We start from the raw sequence: 23915 nt of genomic DNA, 5'->3' as shown, positions 1-23915 counted from the left end.
GAGATTAAAATGTATCTCTTTCAATGGTTTATTCGTTGTTCGTTATTCTTATTTTTATGGAGTCCCTCGGAAGTAGCGATTAAAATAATTATAACCACCCTGTACTCTGTCGTCAGACCCGGCAAAGGTCGCCACTTATCTTACTTTACGGAACAGGTAAAACTCTGACCTCTACATTGTGTGACGAGGTGTCGACGTCCAACAACCTTGTTGCCTCTTAGTGGTTTTGGCCACTTTCCACAAATGCTCACGACAGTAGCACGCGATCAGCCGACCAGTTTCTCCTTTTGCAAGATGATCGTTTCCACCCACCACACTATAACAATGTACCATTTGTAAGAGCCACTTATGTCAGTGAATTTCCCCATTTGTATACGGCGTCGGCGCGATAATCATTCCAATTTCACCTTTGTTAGACTTATATAATTCTCCTAACGCAGGAGGTAGCCGCAGAGGAAACCAGGCGTCATTCAATCTCGCAGTATGCATTGATGGAATGATTCATCAATGTACCATGTGCTTCTCACTAACGGTTGGTACTGAGACAGATACTCAAATCCTCTCTGTATGTCCATCTTTTTAGAGATGGTTGCGGGACGGCTGTTCGATGTTGTTGTTGTTGTCTTCAGTCCTGAGACTGGTTTGATGCAGCTCTCCATGCTACTCTATCCTGTGCAAGCTTCTTCATCTCCCAGTACTTACTGCAACCTACATCCTTCTGAATCTGCTTTGTGTATTCATCTCCTGGTCTCCCTCTACGATTTTTACCCTCGACGCTGCCCTCCAATGCTAAATTTGCGATCCCTTGATGCCTCAGAACATGTCCTACCAACCGGTCCCTTCTTCTTGTCAAGTTGTGCCACAAACTCCTCTTCTTCCCAATTCTATTCAATACCTCCTCATTAGTTATGTGATCTACCCATCTAATCTTCAGCGTTCTTCTGTAGCACCACATTTCGAAAACTTCTATTCTCTTCTTGTCCAAACTATTTATCGTCCATGTTTCACTTCCATACATGGGTACACTCCATACAAATACTTTCAGAAACGACTTCCTGACACTTAAATCTATACTCGATGTTAACAAATTTTTCTTCTTCAGAAACGGTTTCCTTGCCATTGCCAGTCTACATTTTATATCCTCTCTACTTCGACCATCATCAGTTATTTTGCTTCCCAAATAGCAAAACTCCTTTACTAATTTAAGTGTCTCATTTCCTAATCTAATTCCCTCAGCATCACCCGACTTAATTTGACTACATTCCATTATCCTCGTTTTGCTTTTGTTGATGTTCATCTTATAACCTCCTTTCAAGACACTATCCCTCTCTTCCAAGTCCTTTGCTGTCTCTGACAGAATTACAATGTCATCGGCGAACCTCAAAGTTTTTATTTCTTCTCCATGGACATTAATACCCACTCCGAATGTTTCCTCTACTGCTTGCTCAATATACAGATTGAATAACACCGGGGAGAGGCTACAAGTCTATCTCACTCCCTTCCCTACCGCTGCTTCCCTTTCATGCCCCTCGACGTTTATAACTGCCATCTGGTTTCCGTACAAGTTGTAAATAGCCTTTCGCTCCCTGTATTTTACCCCTGCCACCTTCAGAATTTGAAAGAGAGTATTCCAGTCAACATTGTCAAAAGCTTTCTATAAGTCTACAAATGCTAGAAATGTAGGTTTACCTTTCCTTAATCTATTTTCTAAGATAAGTCGTAGGGTAAGTATTGCCTGATGTGTCCAACATTTCTGCGGAATCCGAACTGATCTTCGCCGAGGTCGGATTCTACCAGTTTTTCCATTCGTCTGTAAAGAATATGCGTTAGTATTTTGCAGCTGTGACTTATTAAACTGATAGTTCGGTAATTTTCACATCTGTCAACACCTGCTTTCTTTGGGATTGGAATTATTATATTCTTCTTGAAGTCTGAGGGTATTTCGCCTGTCTCATACATCTTGCTCACCAGATGGTAGAGTTTTGTCATGACTGGTTCTCCCCAGGCCGTCAGTAGTTCCAATGGAATGTTGTCTACTCCCGCGGCCTTGTTTCGACTCAGGTCTTTCAGTGCTCTGTCAAACTCTTCACGCAGTATTATATCTCCCATTTCATCTTCTTCTACATCCTCTTCCATTTCCATAATATTGTCCTCAAGTACAACGCCCTTGTATAGACCCTCTGTATACTCCTTCCACCTTTCTGCTTTGCCTTCTTTGGTTAGAACCGGGTTTCCATCTGAGCTCTTGATATTCATACAAGTGGCTCTCTTTTCTGCAAAGGTCCGTTTAATTTTCCTGTAGGCAGTATCTATCTTACCCCTAATGAGATAAGCCTCGACATCCTTACATTTGTCCTCTAGCCATGCCTGCTTAGCCATTTTGGACTTCCCCTCGATCTCATTTTTGAGACGTTTGTATTCCCTGCTTCATTTACTGCGTTTTTATATTTTCTCCTTTCATCAAGTAAATTCAATATTTCTTCTGTTACCGAAGGATTTCTACTAGCCCTCGTCTTTTTACCTTCTTGATCCTCTGCTGCCTTCACTACTTCATCCCTGAGAGCTACCCATTCTTTTTCTACTGTATTTCTTCCCCCATTCCTGTCAATTGTTCCCTTATGCTCTCCCTGACTCTCTGTACAACCGCGGTTTAGTCAGTTTATCCAGGTCCCATCTCCTTAAATTCCCACCTTTTTGCAGTTTCTTCAGTTTTAATCTACAGTTCATAACCAATTGATTGTGGTCAGAGTCCACATCTGCCCCTGGAAATGTCTTACAATTTAAAACCTGGTTCCTAAATCTCTGTCTTACCATTATATAATCTATCTGATACCTTCTAGTATCTCCAGGATTCTTCCACGTACACAACCTTCTTTTATGACTCTTGAACCAAGTGTTAGCTATAATTAAATTATGCTCTGTGCAAAATTCTACCAGACGGCTTCCTCTTTCATTTCTCTCCCCTAATCCATATTCACCCACTATGTTTCCGTCTCTCCCTTTTCCTACTCTCGAATTCCAGTCACCCATGACTTTTAAATTTTCGTCTCCCTTGACTACCTGAATAATTTCTTTTATCTCATCATACATTTCATCAATTTCTTCGTCATCTGCAGAGCTAGTTGGCATATAAACTTGTACTACTGTTCGATACAGGATGTCAAATTAAACACCTTTCAACCTTCTAGTTTCCAAACTTATTTTATTTGGCTACCGGCTGCAGCGTTTTATTACACCATCTTCAGGCCCCTAATCGACGTGTACGAAGATTCTACCTCATTTGTGATCAAAACAGTTGGCAGATGATGATTGAAGTGACCACCGCAGTAAAAATTTACTAATACCGCTGTTTTGATCACAACCGAGGTAGAATCTTCCTACACGTCGGTTAGGGGGCTGAAGATGGCGTAGTAAAATGCTGAAACTTGTAGCTAAATAAAAAAAAGGTTTGAAACTAGACGGCTGAAAGGCATTTAATTTGACTAAGATTCTCCGTTGCAGAAATTTAGGTTTCTGATGTCGAAGATATATTGCTATCTGTCTTTTATTTTTATTTTTTTGTTTTTTTGAGTCTACTGATATCAGCAAATAAGATCATAATGTTGGATTGAGTAAATGTTACTGATGTAGCATTACAGATAGAAATACAAGAGCTGCGCTGTTCTGAGAGGTGCGGCTGGAACAGCTTTATCCAGCAATTGCCCTAACTGGCGCGGGACATGGACTTACCTTGGAGTAGAGTTCGCTCATGTGGGCCGTATCGGCGAAGATGACGAAGTAGGAGGCGACGGGCCGCATGTCCTTGAGCCGGTTCACCGTCTCCGTTTCCAGGCCGTTCAGGGCGATCACTCGCAGCACCGAGTTGCCGATCAGGTGGTACAGCGCCTGGTCCAGTTCTGGGAAAACAGCACGCAGAATGATGTACAGGGATGCAAAGTCTGACGCAGTAGTGGTTTATAGTGCACCCAATGCAACATGGCCCATTAAGTGTAGGCGGCAACAGCAGTGGTGGGAGGTTTTGCTGCGAGCAGGTGCCGTGCAGTAGGTGAGGCACATCTTTTGACTAAAAATTAATGACCTTACACGTAATCTCAATGTGCCTATAATAGATCCTCCCGACAGATATTGTGCATGGAAACTGTGACTCTCTGCAATGTAAGACAGAGGTAGAGATGAAAATGTATAAAGTGAACCATACGGCAGCCGAGAGAGAAATGAGGCAGCTGCTCCTTCGGAAGAATGAGGCTGAGTTGCCTGATAGCGTTGCCCAACAACGAAGACCAAGAAATATCAACTAAGGGGGGGGGGGGGGGGGCGGGGGGGAGGGAAATTCGTATAGTCGCAAATTTATTTACAGTGGTAGGTGGGACGGTCATGATCAACAAACTAAAAATCCAGACCGGTGGGATATGAGCGTGGGAGTGGAGATGAGGGTCGCTTACAGGTTACTTTTTTGGTTGTTCTTGGGTATTTCGAAAACTGCGGCATCCAGAAAATTGCTGCAAAAAAGGTCTTATTGATTGCAGGATACCTCGGCCTATTCCAATGATAAAATCTACACGGGTGATCAGCCGAGTGCTGGCGTCGCCTTGTTGCAACGTTTCAGTGACATTCGTACCCATCATCTTCAGGCGAAGTCCCTGAGAAGATTTCGTCGCCAAAAAAGGTCCTATTCCTTAAAAACTAATAGCTTCTGCGTTCCAGGAAATGAAAAATCCAGATGATTAAAGACGGTGTTATAATTGAATAAAGTTTATATTTATTATTATTATATGAAGTGAGGAAAGAATAAATATTAAATGCAGCGTAGGATTAGCCGAGCGGTCTAAGGCGCTGCAGTCATGGACTGTGCGGCTAGTCCCGGAGGAAGTTTGAGTCCTCCCTCAGGCATGGGTGTGTGTGTTTGTCCGTAGGATAATTTAGATTAAGTAGCGTGTAAGCTTAGGGACTGATGACCTTAGCAGTTAAGTCCCATAAGATTTCACTCACATTTGAACATTTTTTGAAATATTAAATGTGTGTGCCACATCTAAGTGCACTAAGTGCAGTAGAAGTGTAATAATATCTAAATTGTGTTCTGGGCGTGTAATAGGGTGGAAAGTTGAGGGTGGAGGTTGTTAGAAGCATGAGGGAAGGTACGGCACTGGATTCTTGTCATGCACTCCCCTCCTTCATAGGTCTGCAAAACGAAGAGCGAGCAGGTATTTTCCCATTCTCTCTGCCGCAATAAAGGTGTTTCAGAAAGCTATACACACCCTTCTTCCGCTCACCTTATGAATCACTGTGGATGCAGTGTGCAGACACGCTACAAAGTGCGTTGACCCTACATGGAATATAGTTATGAATTACTAATAATACTAAAGCAAGATGGGAAGAATCTACGTCTCTGCACATTCCTCTACAATGCTAGAGGGAAACTGTTCAAGAGGGTGTTAGTGGATGACCCACAGCATTATGTTGAACAATGGAAGACACATGTGCAATTTAATTGCCACACCTAGTATACACTATCTGATCAAAAATATCCGAACACCTATTAGTGGACGTTAATATGGGATGTGTGCACCCTTCGCCATTGTGAAGGATTGAGCTCTGCCTCAGACTCTTTTAGTGTGGTGCCTGAATGTCAGTGGGGGAGTGGGGGCGCATTCTTCCTCAAGAGACGAAACCAGGAAAGGTACTGATGTTGGACACTACGATTTGGAGCTAGGCGCATTCGTCTCAAACCTGCAGAGTTGTTCCACTGGGTTCAGGTTGGGATTCTCGGCGGGCCAGGCCATTCGAGGAATGCTATTTCCACAAACAGATGTTTCTTTACGGCAGGGGGGCATTGTCATGCTGATACAATTGTCGTCTCAGATCTGTTCCACCAATCTACGCAGTACAGAATGCTGTAAAACGTGTTCATAACATTCTGCTTTTAGCGTTTTCCTAAGCACAATAAGGGAACCACACTTCCACGTCGGAACACCGTGTCCTCTGCATTTCACTGCTGGCACTGTAAATGATGGAACGTATCTTTCTCCAGGCAAACCCAAACCCTTCCATAGGATTCCCACAGAGTGCAGCGTGGTTCACCACTCTTAATGAATCGGTTCCAGTCATTCAATGTCCAGTGGCGCCGCTCTTTACTCCGTCTAACGAAGAGCTGGTCGCCTACTGTACGCCGTTCTTTTTAACTCCCTACACACAGGCATTGTGCCAGATGGGCTGCTTGTAGCACTTTGGAACTAACAACAGAGTCCTTCCGCTGATTTCATGCGATTTTTTGCAACCCCCCTCAGCAATGCTCGACGGTCCCTGTCCATCAGTCCAAGAGGTCCTCCTAGTCTTGGTTTAGCCATGGTTTTTCTTTTGCGTTTCTACTTCACAGTCACATCACAACAACGTTAGAATGGCTGAAATGCCCCTGATGGACTTCTTATTCGGCTGACATTAAGTGACCAGTGCTTGTTCGAAGTCATCGAGCTCCACTGATCAACCTATCGTGCTGTTGTTGCTTCTCTAGTGACAGCATATACTTTTATACTGGCAGGTCCGTCCCTCGTGAACATTTAGTGGCCAATTCCGCATTACATAGAGGCGTCCATATGCTTTTGATGAGACAGTGTATAGCATGTTAGTGTTGTGGTCTTCAGTCCCAAGACTGAATCTGCTTACTTTATTCATTTCTTGGCCTCCCTTTATGATTTTTAACCACTCCCCCTTCCACACACACACTCATACACACACACAGTTCCCTCCGATACTAAGTGACATAAGTACTGAAATTGCATAAGCCGGACATTATACAGGATGTTTCCGTAAGAGCATGCAAAAACGTAACAGGACATAGGGAACGCTTCACTGAACAATTTGAGGTAGGGAATTTGAGGTCGGAGAAGCTATGTTAAGGAGATATGGAAATAAACTTGTCTGCTGCTTTGTCCAGCATTACTGTTTTCCAGTTAATTTACAGCTGACGTGTGTACAAATTTAATTATGTATATTTTTTATTTCTTGCAAGGATTGGAAGGGTAGGTCCTATTCCACGTCCTGCAAGGTCACCTGACCTGGATCGCCTTGATTATTTCCTATGGGGTTATGTATAGTCACTTCTGTATGAGACCCCAGTCGATATGGAGATGGAATTAGTTGCCAGAATTGTAGCTGCCTGAGATGTGATTCGAAACACACCAGGGATATTTGCAGGGTGCGTCAAAATCTTTTTCGCCGATGTGACGCTTGCATTGAGGTTGATGACTGTCAGTTTCAGCACATTTTGTAAGATACAGTACAAATGGTACGTTTATTGTATCGGTGCAGTTAACTAATGTAAATAAAAAAAGCACACAGAAATGTGGTTTTTATCCTACTGCCGGCCGTGGTGGCCGAGCGGCTCTACGCGCTTCAGTCTGGAACCGCGCGACCGCTACGGTCGCAGGTTCGAATCCTGCCTCGGGCATGGATGTGTGTGATGTCTTCAGGTTAGGTAGGTTTAAGTAGTTCTAAGTCTAGGGGACTGATGACCTCAGATGTCAAGTCCCAAAGTGCTCAGAGCCATTTGAACCATTTTTATCCTACTATCTACTGAAGCAGAAGAATGCTGAAGATTAGATGGGTAGATCACATAACTAATGAGGAAGTATTGAATAGGATTGGGGAGAAGAGAAGTTTGTGGCACAACTTGACCAGAAGAAGGGATCGGTTGGTAGGACATGTTCTGAGGCATCAAGGGATCACCAATTTAGTATTGGAGGGCAGCGTGGAGGGTAAAAATCGTAGAGGGAGACCAAGAGATGAATACACTAAGCAGATTCAGAAGGATGTAGGTTGCAGTAGGTACTGGGAGATGAAAAAGCTTGCACAGGATAGAGTAGCATGGAGAGCTGCATCAAACCAGTCTCAGGACTGAAGACCACACTAACAACAACAACAACTGAAGCTGGCTTCTCCGACCCCAGGTTCCCTTCCTCAAATTCTTCAGTGGAGCACCCACCACGTTCTGCTACATTTTTGCGCACTGTTACGGATACACCCTGTATAAGGTATCAAAAATCTTTATCGAGACAGATAATACTCAAGCAGACTTTAATCATTCGCTATTAAAGATACTGTTCTGAAGTTTCTCTACTGGCTTTAAAGACACACAAAAGTTGACGGGTGTAGAATTTCACTCTCCAACAGCTCAGACCTTTAAACTGTATGTAGATTGTGAACACAGATTCCAACATATATGATACAGAAAAAGATCTGTATAATCAGTTCTACAATGATCTTGTGCGCTAACAGATCAGATGGATTTATTCTCTACTATTATTCGTTGTTAAACGTCCAATATGGAACGAAATATTCCATAATTTTATTCTAGAGTGGGTAAAAAAGAATAAACTATCCACGTCGTACAGGGTGAGGCAGTTTCAAGTACTTTTGGTTTTCTGAGTTTTAATTTCATCATCGGAATATATTTTCCGTGATTTGATAATTATTGGTGGTGCATGGTTAGTCGTTACAGAGTCTGATTTCGGAGAAGATGTAGAATACTACCCCAACTAATTGTGATGTAAAATGCAAGCTTTCCATGGATTGTACAAGATAAAGAGACAAGACAGAGTTGCTGATTACCAGTAAGGAAATACTGATAACTAAATTTGTAGTTAACTTTAATTACAATTTACATGATTCTTTTAAAGGAGTTCTGACTGTTATTTATTGATTTATAGAGGATATTCCAGGGAAAGGTTGCAGTGGCTATTATCCGGCGCTAGACGATGCAGTTATTAGAATGATATTATTTAGAAGACGGATATTTTAAGATTTTATACAGGTATATTTTTCATGGTTTGAATCAACTCCTTCTAGAAGCATGACCTATCTCGGATACATTGACAGATAACTTTGAAAAATATGAGTATTACAAGGCATTTTTGTAAAGTGAGACACAGAAAGTCATCAAAGAGTGTAAACAAGAGAATTTCTGCAGTCTACTTCAGTGCTGATAGAAAATGTAAATTACTGTACCTTCCTCTGTGTGAAATATGAGTGCTGCATCAGACGCCTCGCGCGCCTGCAGGTACTTGTCAACGGCGTCCACCAGGTTGGCAAGCGTGGCGTCGAGGCGGAGGTAGGGGAGTCCCCGGTGCTGCGCCTCATCACGTAGGCGCCGCCATCCCGTCCACGTGGCGTCCAGCAGCGCAGACACGCCCACCGCCAGTTCCCCGCACACTGTGACAGTCAACTTTTTTAGATTATCACCTCTGCACTTCCACAGCGATTTCAACCACCCACAACGTATTACGAGATATAAGTGGAGGGCAACTCGAAATACTTTCGTCACTCAACTATTTTAGAACGAGTGAAACATCAGCATGAATGTATTGTTGTAACATTCTGTATTACGGTTCTCTTCTCTTGGTATTCACTGATTGAGCGTAGGAACAAGTTAAGTGCCTGTGTATGAGTTGTTATTTTATTTACATGTTTGATACTAAAATGGGACAGCGAAGAATTTGGTAAAATTCTCTCTGAAAGTTCTTCAAAGTGCCAAAGTATGATTTCGTGAGGTATGTTCTGTGGCAATTAAGAATTTACAGCATTTGTGCAAAGGCATGTTCTCAGAGCTTTACTCTTAATGTTGTGTGTGGACTACTTAGTCGCACACCATTGAGCAACGGAAGCTTGTGTCCACGCAGGGTATTCTGGCCGATGCGCGGGGACGTTTTCGTCGAGAGCGCTGGGCGAGTTCATTCGTTTGTTCGGAAGGAGGGCCCACAGTGTTTGCCGCCTTTCGGCCGATCGACAATGGCAGAATCATGGCGCACGCCCTGCAATCATTCTCAAATTATTTTACAAAAACATACGGTACAAAAAATTCAGTTTTCACTTAAAGCTTTGTATGTCAGGTTAATGATGAAATGCCCATCATTTCATTAATGGTCATAGTTATTGTGATATTTACGTAGACGTAAGACACTGCGCGAAATTCGAAAAAGTTTTCAATGAAAAACATTCGTCGCTATGATTCTGCGTTTGGTGGATATTACATAATATGTTGCTGCATATTAAATGTCGCTAACACATCAAATTTTTCCTTAGGCGTGGGTGGAGACTTCTCTCTCTGACAAATTTCGAGAAAACTGATCAGATGTAGCACATCCATTTGCGAATGCGCCACGCCAGCGATAAAGCGAGAGTGAAATATCGACAACATTACTCATACGTCATAATTAGTTTAAGATATCGAAATGAGGTTTTGGAAAATGATAGCACCCAAAGATGAGAGTATTTTGCCATATCGTTATTATGCAAAACTTCATTATCTACCATGTTACTGCAATAAGTACAGATTTTTTCGATGAAAGAATGTAAATATTAAGGGTCATCGATAGCTGGTGAAACAAGAAATGCCATCGGTTTTGGAAAAACATAAGTGAAGACATTACGCATTTATATTGTGCCAAGGATGTGCCTTTTCATAAGATACTGACTTTACTTTTCCTCAGCTCCTCACTTAATAAATTTAAACCAGTGTTTCAGAATTCTCTCGCAATTGCGTCTGTACAAAATACTAGTGGGGTGAGACCCTGTAAACTCCGCTATATTTTGGCAAAAGAAGCAAATTTGAACATAGAAACAAGAGAAATGCGTAGGTTTTACTCACAATTTGCCACCAGTGGCACTTCTCTAAAAGTTACAAATGGTTTACAAGCCAGGAGAAAATAAATCGCTGCACTTTCGGCGAAATTCTTTTTAGATAGTAACCAAAGCAGAGATGACAGATCTTTTTGAATGGTCACCATGCAAGTACGGGCGCCGAGGGGCCCCACTTGATATTTACAAAAAAATGTGAGTGTAGGCTTCGGTTTAGAATGGTACTTCCCCTCCAGCGCATGTCATTTCCCCTACAGCGCCTGTCCACAGCCCCCACCACTACTGCTCTCCCCACGTATACCCTGCCATCTTCACATCTACTGGCCATGGTATTCTGTGTGGCCTCCACACAAAGCTCCGATGTGTGGTACCATGTTGACTAAGTGCTCTCAGAAGTTACTTATCATGTGCAGCAAGAGAAAACTTACTAATAAAAATATTTGAGGTGTGGTGAGGAGGGAGTTAATGGACTCAGCCCCACTAAAACCCCATTCTCTAAAACACAAATAATATACAGTCCTTTCTCATGTTACTGCTATCACCACTAGAAGGGTAAGAGACAAAGAGATGATGTGGCAGGGGTGATTCCTCCCACCTTTAAAATGGTGCTGCTTCGTTGATATATGGGCAGGTTGGCTGCCAAGTGGCGTAAGTCACAAAAACTGAAAAATGCGCTGACACCACTTATTATTAGACAGGTAGATGTTTGCGTCCGACAAGCAGCTTGGGGCCCAATTCAATAGATCATACATAGAGAGCGCTGAATGTTATTAAGCTGAACTAGGCTGCTAAGCACCTTGGCAATCAATTGGTGTACATCCAAGTGCCCATGGCAGTCAGGTCTGCTACTACTATCTGATAACCTTAATTAGTTGCGTGCCCTTGTTCTGTATGTGAAACATTCATGTTATTGGTTTGTGTTGTTCAAAACTAAAATAACGTGGGCTGTGCATTAAAGAATGCTAAAATATGGATGTGACTGCTCTGATTTCATGGCCGAGGAAGGTTATAAAACATGATAGACATCAATGTGGTATCGAAAAAAGGTTGTGCGACAGTGGCGAATCGTACAGGAATCATTCAGGTAAACTCATACCACCTAAAATGTTTCGCAATGCAGGCTGCATGTTCCGTAAAGGGCGTTTTCAGTTAAAAAGTTTCAAGAGTGGATTTATACATGGGGACTGAAAGCTCACAGATTATTGCCATGTCATAATTTACTCAAAATTTTAAATTTGCTTTCTCGAAAAGCTGACATTTGGATGTGTACTTCTTGGCAACCATTGACCCATACCTGCTATTTAGTCACATGAGCGAGCATTTGACGTGTCAGAGCAAGAATTTTCCGTACATAACAGTCTCAGAGCCCTGGCCATCTGGAGGTAGCTCTTATGATTTTATGTGATCCTCTGTTCTGGCCAGCCCATGTCAATTGTGGTATCATACAGCCACAGTCACATACATACATTCAGTGAATGGGATGGTCTGGATCTTTGCTCTAAAGAAAGTACAAGTAAGGGGCTGTCCCTGTTCCACTCCAAGTTCGTCAGTAGTAAGACCTTAACCTTGTCAGTCCTTATCTAGTATATACTCTACATCCACCTTTGATTTTTCCTAGCTCAGGGAATGAACTACACTCGCCTGAGTGCAGTGTACTATCGAACCATGTGTGACAAATGTGGTGCTTGCCGTAGAAATTTGAAAGAGGGGGTGTTCTGAGTAGACTGTAAATTATGATTTCACTGGGGCGAATGTAGCGGCGAGGAAACGAGGGTAGAACATTAGGCTCTTCCATGGCAGTGTAGGTTATGTAGGAAGGACAGAAAAATCGTTGAACAGGAGGCAAAAATTTGTGCCCTTAAGGCTGAATTAGAAAACGCGAACTTGGAATTATTTAGGTTAAGGGAGGAAAAAGAGAGCTGGAACTGGGAAAAGGTGGCAAGCAAGGGGCGAAATAGGGAAACACTTGAAAAAACTCCAGAAATTCAGTTATTAAGTCAGTTTGGCTTGCCATCTCAAGTGGAGGAAGGGCCTCATCCGGAAGTAGTTGAAAGTAGGTTGAAGCAGAATATTGGCTTAAAGAAAAAAGACAGGTCAGGATGAGACCAGAATAGGAAAAGAAGAATTCTGCTTATAGGCAGCAGTCATGGGAGGGGTGTAGGCCAGCAGCTTCAGGAGAAATTAGGTGCAGGGTACCAGGTCACAAGTTTTGTAAAACCAAGTGTTAGCCTTAACCAGGGGACAGAAAGCTTAGGTCAGCTATGCAGGGATTTTGAGAAGGAAGATCAGTTAATTATAGTTGGGGGAGCAGAAAACAGCCTGGTTGTGAATCCAAGATACAGTATTAGGAGTGACCTGGATGAAATAGGAGCAGAAACTGAGCACACAAATGTGGGGTTTGTGGAGGTCTTCCAGCGTCATGATCAGCCCTGGGTAAACACTGCTGTAAAGCATGTGAACACTGAGCTGAACAGGATGCTCCAGACACTGGAAAAATCTCACGTAAGTGTTGTTCCAGAAAATGTTATTGGTAGGTAGGGATACACTACACATGGCCTGCACCTGAATAGGATGGGGAAAAATAAGTTAGCATCTCTATTAGCAGAAACTGTAAGGGGGTCCACAGTCACACAAGGTGGTGATCCCTGTGGTTCATGGGTCCAAGTTGATAGATTTTTTTTTGGGTTTCAGCAATAGAAACTTCATGTACAGTAAATAGGGGTTAAGCTAAGGGCAGCATCAACTTACTTCATCAACAATCAGGGGAATAAAAAATAAAGTAGATGAGTTATTAGTGTGTTCAGATGATCTCAAAAATAAGAATGAGATAAAGGAGGAGTTGTCATTTTCATAAAACGAGGGTATAAATGGAAAACTGTAGAAGTAAGCAAATTGTGTGTTGATCAGCACTTTGTGGTTTGTGCTTGTGAACTTCAGTTATATGATGTGTATTGATATTAGCAACAGTGTCCAGGTGCTGATTAGGAGACTGGGAGCTATTCATAAAGAAGTTTGTCTCCCTATTATGCTGTCGACAGACATAAGGAAGAAGTTATTAATCTGTGGTGATTTCAATTTAAACTTTCTAAATAATTCTGAGAGGAAAAATGAACTAGAAGTGTTATTAACAACACATAACTTAGAATCAGTGATCAATTTCCCTACATGTATAGCTCAAGACAGTAGTACCCTAATAGATAATGTATTTGTACAGAAAGAGGATGTAAAGCAAACACATGCTTCCCCTGTGGTAAATGGATTGTCAGACCATCATGCACAACTTATTAACTTACAAAATCTAACAGGATGTACAGTCCGCAAAAACCATTAAGTAGAAGTGTAAGGTCACTCAACCCGGTATCTATGGAGAACTTCAAAGAAAACTTAAGAAATGTTAATTAGGGAGATGTATATAATGAGCCAAATGCTAATGATAAATGCAACCTATTTCTTGATAAATTTATATCCGTTTTTGAACATTGTTTCCCAAATAAAATTACTACATGTAACACCACACACTTTTCAAAGAAACCTTGGATTACTGTAGGTATTAAAGTGTCTTCAGAAAGAAAAAGAAAACTTAATGAGACAGCAAGAACTAGTAAAGATCCAGAAGTAGTTTTACACTATAAAAATGTATTGTAACATACTGAGAAAAGTTGTAAGGAAATCAAGAAATATGTATTTAGAGAAGAAATTAACAACTCGGCAATAAAATCAAATCACTATGGAATGTTGTAAGAAGAGAGACAGGAATAGTAACCACTGGGGTAGGTAGTATTACTATTAAGGAGAATGAGACCATCTTAACCAACAGTACACAAGTAGCTAATGTATTTAACAACCATTTCCTAAGTTAAGGAGCAAAAATTGGTGAGAACAGTTCAAAAGAAAAAGCCAGGCAGTAAATGGAACAGTCTGTTTTGTAAAAAACCTCTTGTGAAACAAGTAAAATTATAAAATCTTTTAAAAATAAATGTTCTGTTGGAGTAGATGACATCTCTAATAAGATATTAAAACAATGTGGAGCAATTACAGCTGATGTTTTGAGTCACATATGTAATGCATCATTAACTCGAGGTATTTTCCCAGACAGGTTAAAATATGCCATTGTCATGCCACTCTACAGAAAGGGGGAAACCACAGATATCAATAATTATCGGCCAGTATCCTTGCTTACAGCATTTTCAAAAATCTTCGAGAAAGTAATGAACTCAAGAGTGGCTAGCCATCTGAACAGTTTGGATTTCTCAAATGCTGTTCCACTGAGACAGCAATATACAATTTCACTGTCCACGTAATAGAGTCTTTAAATAATAAAATGTCACGAATAGGAATTTTCTGTGACTTGTCCAAAGCATCTGATTGTGTGAACCATGACATTATATTACAGAAATTATAGTTCTATGGTATAAATGGAATAGCATATAAGTGGTTTAAGTTGTACCTACAGATTAGGAAGAAAAAAGTTTCCTTATATGGGTCAAGCGATTTAAATAAGTTTGACACTTCATCTAACTGGGGTGAAATTACATTAGGTGTTCCACAGGGCTCAATCATTGGTCCCCTTTTGTTCTTGATACATGTGAACGGTCCCCTTCCTATCTGAAACAGGAAGGTGAACTGACACTGTTTGCTGATGATACAAGCTTCATTATTAATCCAGTAAAAGAAACTCCAATTGAAAATGATGCAAATATGCTCTTCAGAAAAGTCATTAATTGGTTTTCTGCAAATGGGCTTGCCCTAAACTTTGAAAAAACACAGTACAACCAATTTTCTGCTGAAAAAAGTACAGTTCCTTCAATAACTATAACACATCTACAGAAGTCAGTAGACAGGGCAGAGTATACTAAGTTTTTGGGTGTAGGCATAGATGAGAATGTTAATTGGAAAATTCATATTTTGGATCTTCTAAAGCAACTAGGTTCAGCAACTTTTGCAATCAGAATAATTGCCAATTTTGAGGATATAGAAATTAGTAAGCTAACATACTTTGCATACTTCCACTCTTTGATGTCATATGGAATAATATTTTGGGGTAACTCAACATTTAGACAAAAAGTATTCACAGGTAAAAAGAAAGTGGTTAGAAAAATGAGTGGGGTTCATAGTCGCACACCTTGTAGGCATCTTTTTAAAAGATTGGATATACTTACAACAGCCTCACAGTACATTTACTCACTAATGAAATTTGTAATCAACAACATGGACAAGTTTAAAAACAAGAATGACATTCATGATTATAATACCAGAAAAGAGAAAGACTTACACTATCCTTTACTCAACCTATCTTTGGCACAGAAAGCGGTAAAATATGCTACTATAAAATTTTTTGACAAGTTACCAGACGAAATAAAATGTCTTTGACAGTAGTAATAGCTTCAAAAATAAATTGAAATCATATCTCCTTCTATACCATACATGAATCTTTGAATAGGAACAAATAAATCTATAAATATAATATATGCATTTTGTGTCATTTAAGGAAATAGGGTAAATAATATAAATATTAATCCCTAACTCTGTATTGTAATATATACATATTAAAAATCTTGTTTCATATGTGCATTTCTTGTGCACTTGACACATTCCACATCATAACGGCTACCTTACTTTGCGATTGAACAATGGAACACGCAACCAACTAACTAACTGCATCATGTGCTTTCTGTGGATGTTGTTTTCGTTTCTGCATGTTCCTATTACATGTCAACATCTGCTTGAAGAAAGCTGTTTATTACAGTAACACCATAGCATCTACAAATAAAGATAACTACTATTTGTTTTTAGTAATTTCGAATCATTATGTGTTTAGAATACGTTAAAATATGTAAATACCCTACCCTATCGAATAAGTGGTTGTTTATTTCATGACAACAGTGCAACTATACATTTTTCTTGATGCAGTACTGGCTCTGCATTCGGCAGTGACCTATACTTTCACATTCTGGTGGCATTGTTCTCAGAATTATTTAGGTATGTAGTATGAAGTTTTCTTGTGTTGCACATGTTTCCATTATTTTCTACCATAAACAATATTTACTTTGAACAATATTTTAATTCAAATGAATCTCATTCTCATTAGTTGAAGATGAAAGTGAGGTTAAAATTTACGACGTATATAGGAGGCTGAAAGGATGAATGACAATTTGTATCAAGCCTGCGATATGAACAGGGGTCTCACCAGAACACCACTCTGGCAAAGTCGCTGTGCATAGCTGTGTGGACTATTCTAGTACACTATCTCCACAAACCAAATTACTATTCACACCTCACACCTCACGCTGTTTAAGTTCAGTGGGAATACCTAGTAGGACGAGGTGTGAATGGGAATTTGCCCCAGTACTTCTTCATTTTCTCCAATTGCTTGTCTCTGCTTATCTGTCCACACTGTTTTGGGTCGAGGTTTTGGCTCATCTTATTCATAGTTTGCGTTTTCTATCAGTAGCCTGAAGTGATTACTGTCACGTATTATTTCCTCTGTAACACCTATTTTGTTGGCATCTGTCTTTACTGCTTCTATCCATCCTACAGTTTCTTTCAGCTCACTAATGTAATTAAAAATTTTCTTTATAATCCATGTTTCTTCCATTCTTTTTAAGTGTTGATAAAATTTTAGCAGTCACTTCCTCATTGTATCTGTGAACCTTCCTGTATTGTTCTCTTAATCTTCAGTTCTCCTTTTAATTCACCTATTTTCATTGTATTTCTCAGGACCTAGAATTTTTCTCTCATTTTTTCTAGTTCTCTTAATTCGCCTTCCTTATTCAATGTTAGGCACTCTGATCCATATGTTGCTTGTGTCCTAATAACTGAATTATAATGTCTAATCTTCGCTTGTATGGATATTGATATCTTATTGTAGTAGTTTTATGTTAATTTATATGCAAATTATAACTTTTTTATGCTTTCTTATTGGCTTGGATTCACTCCCCAAAGTATCTGAATTTATCAACTCTTTTAATTTTTCCATACTTTGTTTTCATAAAATTTCTGTATTATGCTTGCAGTCTATATACTCGGTTTTTTCATAGGATACTTTAAGCCCAGTCTTTTCAGAAATCTCATATAACAGATCAACCATAACTGTTGCGTCTGTTTAGGTTTCAGTTAACAATGCGATATAATCCACAAAGGCTAAACATTTCACTTCAGATTTGTTCTTTCCTTGGCCCATGCTTGTACTCTTTGTGCCTCTGTTTTTAATGTGCTTTCCCATGTTTATACTATTTTATCCAACACCAAGTTAATGAGAATTGGGGACATTCCATCTTCTTGTCGAACTCCTGTTTTTATTTTGAATGGTTCAGAAGTTTCGCTTTGAAACTTAATCATTGATGTTGTATCCGTTAACGTTTGTTCAACAAATCTTCTGGTGTTTTCACCTATCCCTGATTCATAAAGTTTATGGAATAGTGTTTGTTTGTCAACTGAGTCATAGGCCTTCTTGAAGTCTACAAAAGTAACTACTGTATTTTTATTTTGTATAGCGCTCACTCTCAAAATTGTTTTTAAATTTCAGAATCTGTTCTGCTCAGGATCTACCTTGTCTAAATCCTGCTTGATAATCTCCTATATTAGAGCCTGCTTGTTCCTCAATGCTATTTAAAAGTGCTTTAGAAAGTACTTTGTATCTTACTAGTAATGAGGATATAACCCTGTAGTTGTTTGTGTCTGTTTTATCTCTTTTTTATGGAGAGGATGGATCAATGCCTGTTTCCAGTTATTGGGTATGATTTCTTTTGTACAAATGTCTTTAATTACTTTGTGAATTTTCTACCATGCAGATAAGACCCCTAGTTTCCACATTTCTGCTACTATCCCATCCTGTCCTGGTGCTTAGTTATTCCTCAATGGTTTGGCAATCTTTTCTGTTTCTTCTACTGTAGGTGGTTCTGATGGTGGATTTTCATGTTGTGGTTTTTGAAATTGTAATCTGTCATTCGGCTCTTCACAATTTAATAGATTTTCAAAATATTCAGCTAAAATTTGGCAATTGTCTTTATTGCTTAAAACCATTTTTACATTTTTATCTTTAAAATGTAAACTTGGTGACTGTAATTCTGTTGGAACTTCTTTGAAACTCTTATAGAAGTCCCAAGTGTTGTTCCTGTTAAAGTTTGAAATCATTTCTTCCAATCTGTCTTTGTCATATTTTCTTTTCACTGATCTGATGCTTTTGCTGTCTTTTTCCTTTCTTCTTTAACCTCTCACCACTATTCATTTTTCTTATTACTGTTCCATTTCTTCCATGCCTTTAGTCAACTCTCAATTGCTTCATCACACAGCTCATTCCACCATCTGTGGGCTTGTCATTCTTTATGGTTGTCCCATTTCTTTAACTGACTCTAGCATTGTTTCTTTAATTTCTTCCCCATCATCCATTTTTCTTGTGTTTAATATATCACAGAATTTGTCCTGATTTTGCATGAGAAATTTAGTGTTTACTCTTGGAAATCTTCTTGGTTCTGGATTAGGTTTGTTTGGTTGGAATGTGGTCTTTATTTCAGTCAGATAATGGTCTAACTTTAGGCCCTTCATTACTCTGACATCCAAGATTTCCTTGTAGTTACGAGTCATTACTGCCACATGGTCTAATTGATATTCACCTTGATTTGGATTAGTGATACCCACGTTTTTTTATTTCTTGCAAGTTTCCTGAAAAATGTCGACATTAGTTTTAGGTTAAATTGTTTGCAAAAATCTATGAGTATTTCCACAATTCTGATGGTTCTTTCATGTGCTGTATAATCTCCAACTACTGATTTAAATTTTATTTCTTTGTCGACTTGTACGTTAAAGTCGTCCACAAAAATTTTGATATGTCCTTTTGGTAATTTGGATGTTTTGTGTTCTAGCATTTCCAAAAAATCTTCCACTTTGTCAACATTTGTTTCATTGTGTTGGTTGATAGGTGCATGTGCATTTATAGTGGTGTAACATTTATTGCCTGACTTGAACATCAGAAATGAAAGTCATTCTGATGGGGAGCTAAAATTAGTTACTGATTCTGTAAGTTGCTCTTCCACCATAAATGCTGTCCCCTAATATAGTCGTATTATGGGAATTTTTAATGGCTGGTTTTCCTTTGTAGATACTGTGTCCACCTGACTCAATTGCAATTTCATCCAGCTACCTTGTTTCTTGAAGTGCTAATATAAGTATATTGTGTTGATTGAGAGTGTCAGTTAGGTGGTTCGGTTTTCCAACCTTCATAAGTGTGTTGATGTTCAGGGTCCCCAGTAGGTGTTTTTTCTTTGGTCTTATCTTTGAAGAATTTCTGGGAAGCTCTGACTCTTCCTTGAATGATGTTCTAGGCTCTCCAGAATCCAAAGGCCTAGTTGCACTGCCATGAATAGCGATAGATGATTGGCTACTTCCTGGGGTAGTTTTCTTTTTGAAATTTACCATCATATATATATATATATATATATATATATATATATATATATATATATATATATATATATATACAGACTTGAAAAGGTGTCTGGAACCACATAGTTTCATATGATTAAAAATTTATGTATTACATTTTAGGTTTGATTGATGCTGAAATCATGGAACCTACCAATGACATTGAGCCAGGTATGCCTCATATTGAAGATTTGGAGGAATGTGATGATGAAAATTTCACAGGAGAATTTAATATATTTTGAAGAAGAGAAAATTCAAAAGGAAGCAGAGAGTGAAGAAGGAGATGAGAAATGTGATAATAATGATGATGCAGTACCATTGAGGAAGCAGTCCAGAGCACCATAGCTTGTGTCATAAACTACAATAAGGAAGTTCCATACCATGCATCTACCCCAGATAATAAATAAAACCCATAATCTTTGTTCGACATGGAGGTTATCTGGCTGTAGGGTTTCACATTTGTGCAGTGCACTTAAGAACAAAATATATCTTTGTTTCACAGAAAAAGGAACTGTATCTTTCCGATTCCATAAAAAATTGCAAATTCTTGAAAATTTTTCTGTTTGTATTTTCACAAATAATAATAAAATAATATTTTGTAATGCTTAAATAAATATATTTATGTACTTCAGTTGTCAGTTTATAAATAAAATTCAGCAGAAAAAACAATGGAAAAATTTATTACTAGGTTAAAAAACGTACTTAATTCATGATATGGCATACATATTTCATGTTCTAAAATTTTGGTGAATAATCATTTTGTCCCACAACAACACACTGACTACCAGTATTAACTTTTCTTTCATAAGATCGAAGCTCAAGACTGAGGAATGTGGTGGAAGCTTAATATGTTCATCAGACCCCACAGTGCCAACACAAGCAACTAGGATTTTTAAATTCACTTTCACAGTATAGCACCATTGTTGGGTACAGTGCCCATGTATTTAGTATGACAAAGCATGCATTAATTCGGGTTAATCTAGATATGGCTGTTGTCACTGAGGAAGGACTTTTGCAGAGGAGCTTTAAACATTTTATAGTACTTTTTTATTCTACTTTTAAACAGATGGCATTGGTATACATTTCTTCCAACTGACCCATACCATTGTTTAAAACAACATTTAGCTTCCATTTTTGAGTCTTCATTATTTTGTGTGCATGAAAAACTTGGTTTGCTGAAAATGAATTGTCTGCCTGATGTCCTAGTTGATGGATTGATAGAACTTCTCTGTGAACATATGTATTATAGAAATAACTTTCACATATTTTCTCAGAATATCTTTATAATACAGCGAAGGTTAATATGAGTATTTTCATGCCTGACGTAACTTCTGTGACTGTCTGTCGAGGCACATCCTTCTAGAAGGACATTTCTCTTTTGCTGTGACATGATTATGCATCTGCTTATACTTGCTTGTACTATATTTTAAAATTACAAGAGTGCTATACTGGTATAAGTCACTAAATTGTATATAATATGCTCTTAATAAGGGTGTGTGAATTTTCATTGTATTTATTTTATCAGAACTGAGAACCCAAATTTATGTTATTGTTGTTTATTAAGTACCGATATAAAATCCTGTTTGTGAATGTTGCGTTTACAAGCTATTCTTTTCCAATGGGATTATTCTTATTTTGTTATAAGAAAACAAAATGCAGTAGTAAGAAATAAATAACTGTCAAAAGTAAATCTGATATAAACAAACACTTACACTGTCTGCATAATAATTTGCAGGGAATGCATTGCATTAGACGAACCTCTTGAAATACTGGCTATTACTGATTTGACAATGATATGCCTGAAAATCGTTTGGATGTCCCTTTTTTATCATTCACCATCTAACAATGTAAAATTTCCAAATCCACTGCTTTTCACAAATGATACAGATACTGGCTGCTCATCAAGAAGAGCTTTCCCGATTTCCACATTCACTGTTACAGTACCCTACACTTTTAACACAGGGAGAATGGTGGTAAACTGGACTGCATGGTATTTCGTTGGAGAATCGTTATTCCACGTCTGGAAGCAAACTGCCATGATGTATGCAAAGATGAAGGCTATCTAAGATAGCAAAAACTGATTCTATAAAGGGCAATCACCTAAACCCTATGTCGCTAATATTTCAAAAATGCGGTTTTCACGGAATGGATTGGTAGCCAGGGGCTTGTGTGGTTAGCCAGTCAACAGATAGTAACAATACTTACAAAGTGTATTTTTTTGTGCAAACGTATATTTTTTTTAATGGAAAAGGCCTATTAACATTAGTAAACGAAAATTACGGTAAATTAGATTGTCAGTGGTATTTTTGCAGGATTCTAGAGCGCATTATTTACGAGATATCGTATTTTGAAATGTTCCCACACCGACACTTACACAATACCTGCGATAGCACTCACTAAAGAACAACACAAATGTTTACATTACAAACAGTTATGTGAATTTTGATCAGTAAGGATAAAATTAACGATCATAGGTTATGTTAAAAATGACTACGGCAGTGGCAATACAATCCTACAGTCTGGCGGACGAGCAGGCTGCAGTAATACGTCGTTGCAATTCACTGGGTGTAGTTCATATGTACTTGTAGACAGCGTCTGTCAGCTTCCCCGGGAAATGGACCAGCCCTTGCGTCCAATCCAACAATTTGGAAACAATTTTTGAGGACATGGTGTAGCACTTCGTGCACAATGAGCTGGCCAGCCATCATTTTGGTACCACAGATTTCTCCTAATCTGCAGAGGAAGCTGAGTGTGCACTATCCCCCATGCCAATGGGGATCGTCAGCAGACCAGCACTGCACATTTCCGTGGTTTATCTGACCATGATTAGTAAATGAGGCTTCATCACCAAATAAAATACATCTGGAATATCCTGCCTTAATGCTCATGTACGTAAGTTAACACGATTCTCATAATGGTTTCCATGCACCTCTTGATGGAGAGAGATGTGGAGAGAGAATGCGTAGGCCAATTGCCTACTCAAGCCACTTCCTCTTACGATTACACAGGAGCTAAGATGTGGATCAAGTGCAACTGCATCAATAACATTAATTTCCCCCCTTTTGTGTCGTCAGTTGTTTCCTTCTGTTACATTGTCAGGGTGTTGCACTACCACTTTCACATAACTGGTTGAGGAGTGTGATAAATAATTGTCTAGTCTAGATAGTTGATGTCTATTGGGATATCTTGCAACATAAACTGTACAAGAACATACTACATTCTTACTACACTCTTCATACACCATGAGCATGTCGGCTTCTTCTGCATTGGTAAACCCCATTGTCCACTCACGATTTATTGCTTGGACTGTCACACAGTAACTGACTAGGAAGTCGCAATGCACTCAGGGAACAAGTGTCAGTGTGGAAACTTTGCAAAATACTGTATCTCGTAAATGACTCGCGCTTGAATCCTGCAATAATCACCACTGACATTCTAATTCACCCTGCATTTAGTTAGTTAATGTCAAAAGGCATTGTTCCATTTAAAAAGCATATATTTGCACAAAAATACACTTTCTTAGTGTTATTACAGTCTGTTTATTGGCTGACACTACAAGCCCGTGACTATGAATCTATTCTGTAAAATCCACTCATCAACAGATCTCTCCATTCCCACAATATTTGCTGTGCAAGTTTTAGGTGATTCAGCTTGTGTACGGCTAGGTGGAAAAAAGTGTCACTAGATCCTGTTTCAAGAAAGAAGAAGTAACATCACTGTCACTAAAGTCAGAAAAAATGTGCAGCGTAGCGAATTAAATATAGTGTGCCGATCATGTTTCTCGTTTGATATTTTTTCAAACAAAATAATAAGATGATAGTGATTTGATACTTATGTAGTGATATTGCTTAAATGCATTTATATAC

The 23915-nt window shown here is 39.1% G+C and overlaps 1 protein-coding gene across 1 annotated transcript in view; it reads right to left on the bottom strand.

The window, feature by feature from the left end:
- The window catches only part of LOC124801370 (ionotropic receptor 25a), a 236301-nt gene that overhangs the window by 140834 nt on the left and 71552 nt on the right, over positions 1–23915 (bottom strand). Inside the window, exons 4-5 of the mRNA XM_047263067.1 lie at positions 9001–9204; positions 3730–3896 (exon numbers count right to left, since the gene is read on the bottom strand). Of these exons, the coding sequence (XP_047119023.1) occupies positions 3730–3896; positions 9001–9204 (371 nt within the window). The remainder of the gene's footprint in view (positions 1–3729; positions 3897–9000; positions 9205–23915) is intronic.

This window comes from Schistocerca piceifrons, chromosome 1, assembly GCF_021461385.2.
Source record: "Schistocerca piceifrons isolate TAMUIC-IGC-003096 chromosome 1, iqSchPice1.1, whole genome shotgun sequence".
Taxonomy (NCBI): Eukaryota; Metazoa; Arthropoda; class Insecta; order Orthoptera; family Acrididae; genus Schistocerca; species Schistocerca piceifrons.
The sequence above is the reverse complement of the archived record's forward strand: the minus strand, read 5'-3'. Positions and strand labels throughout refer to the sequence as shown.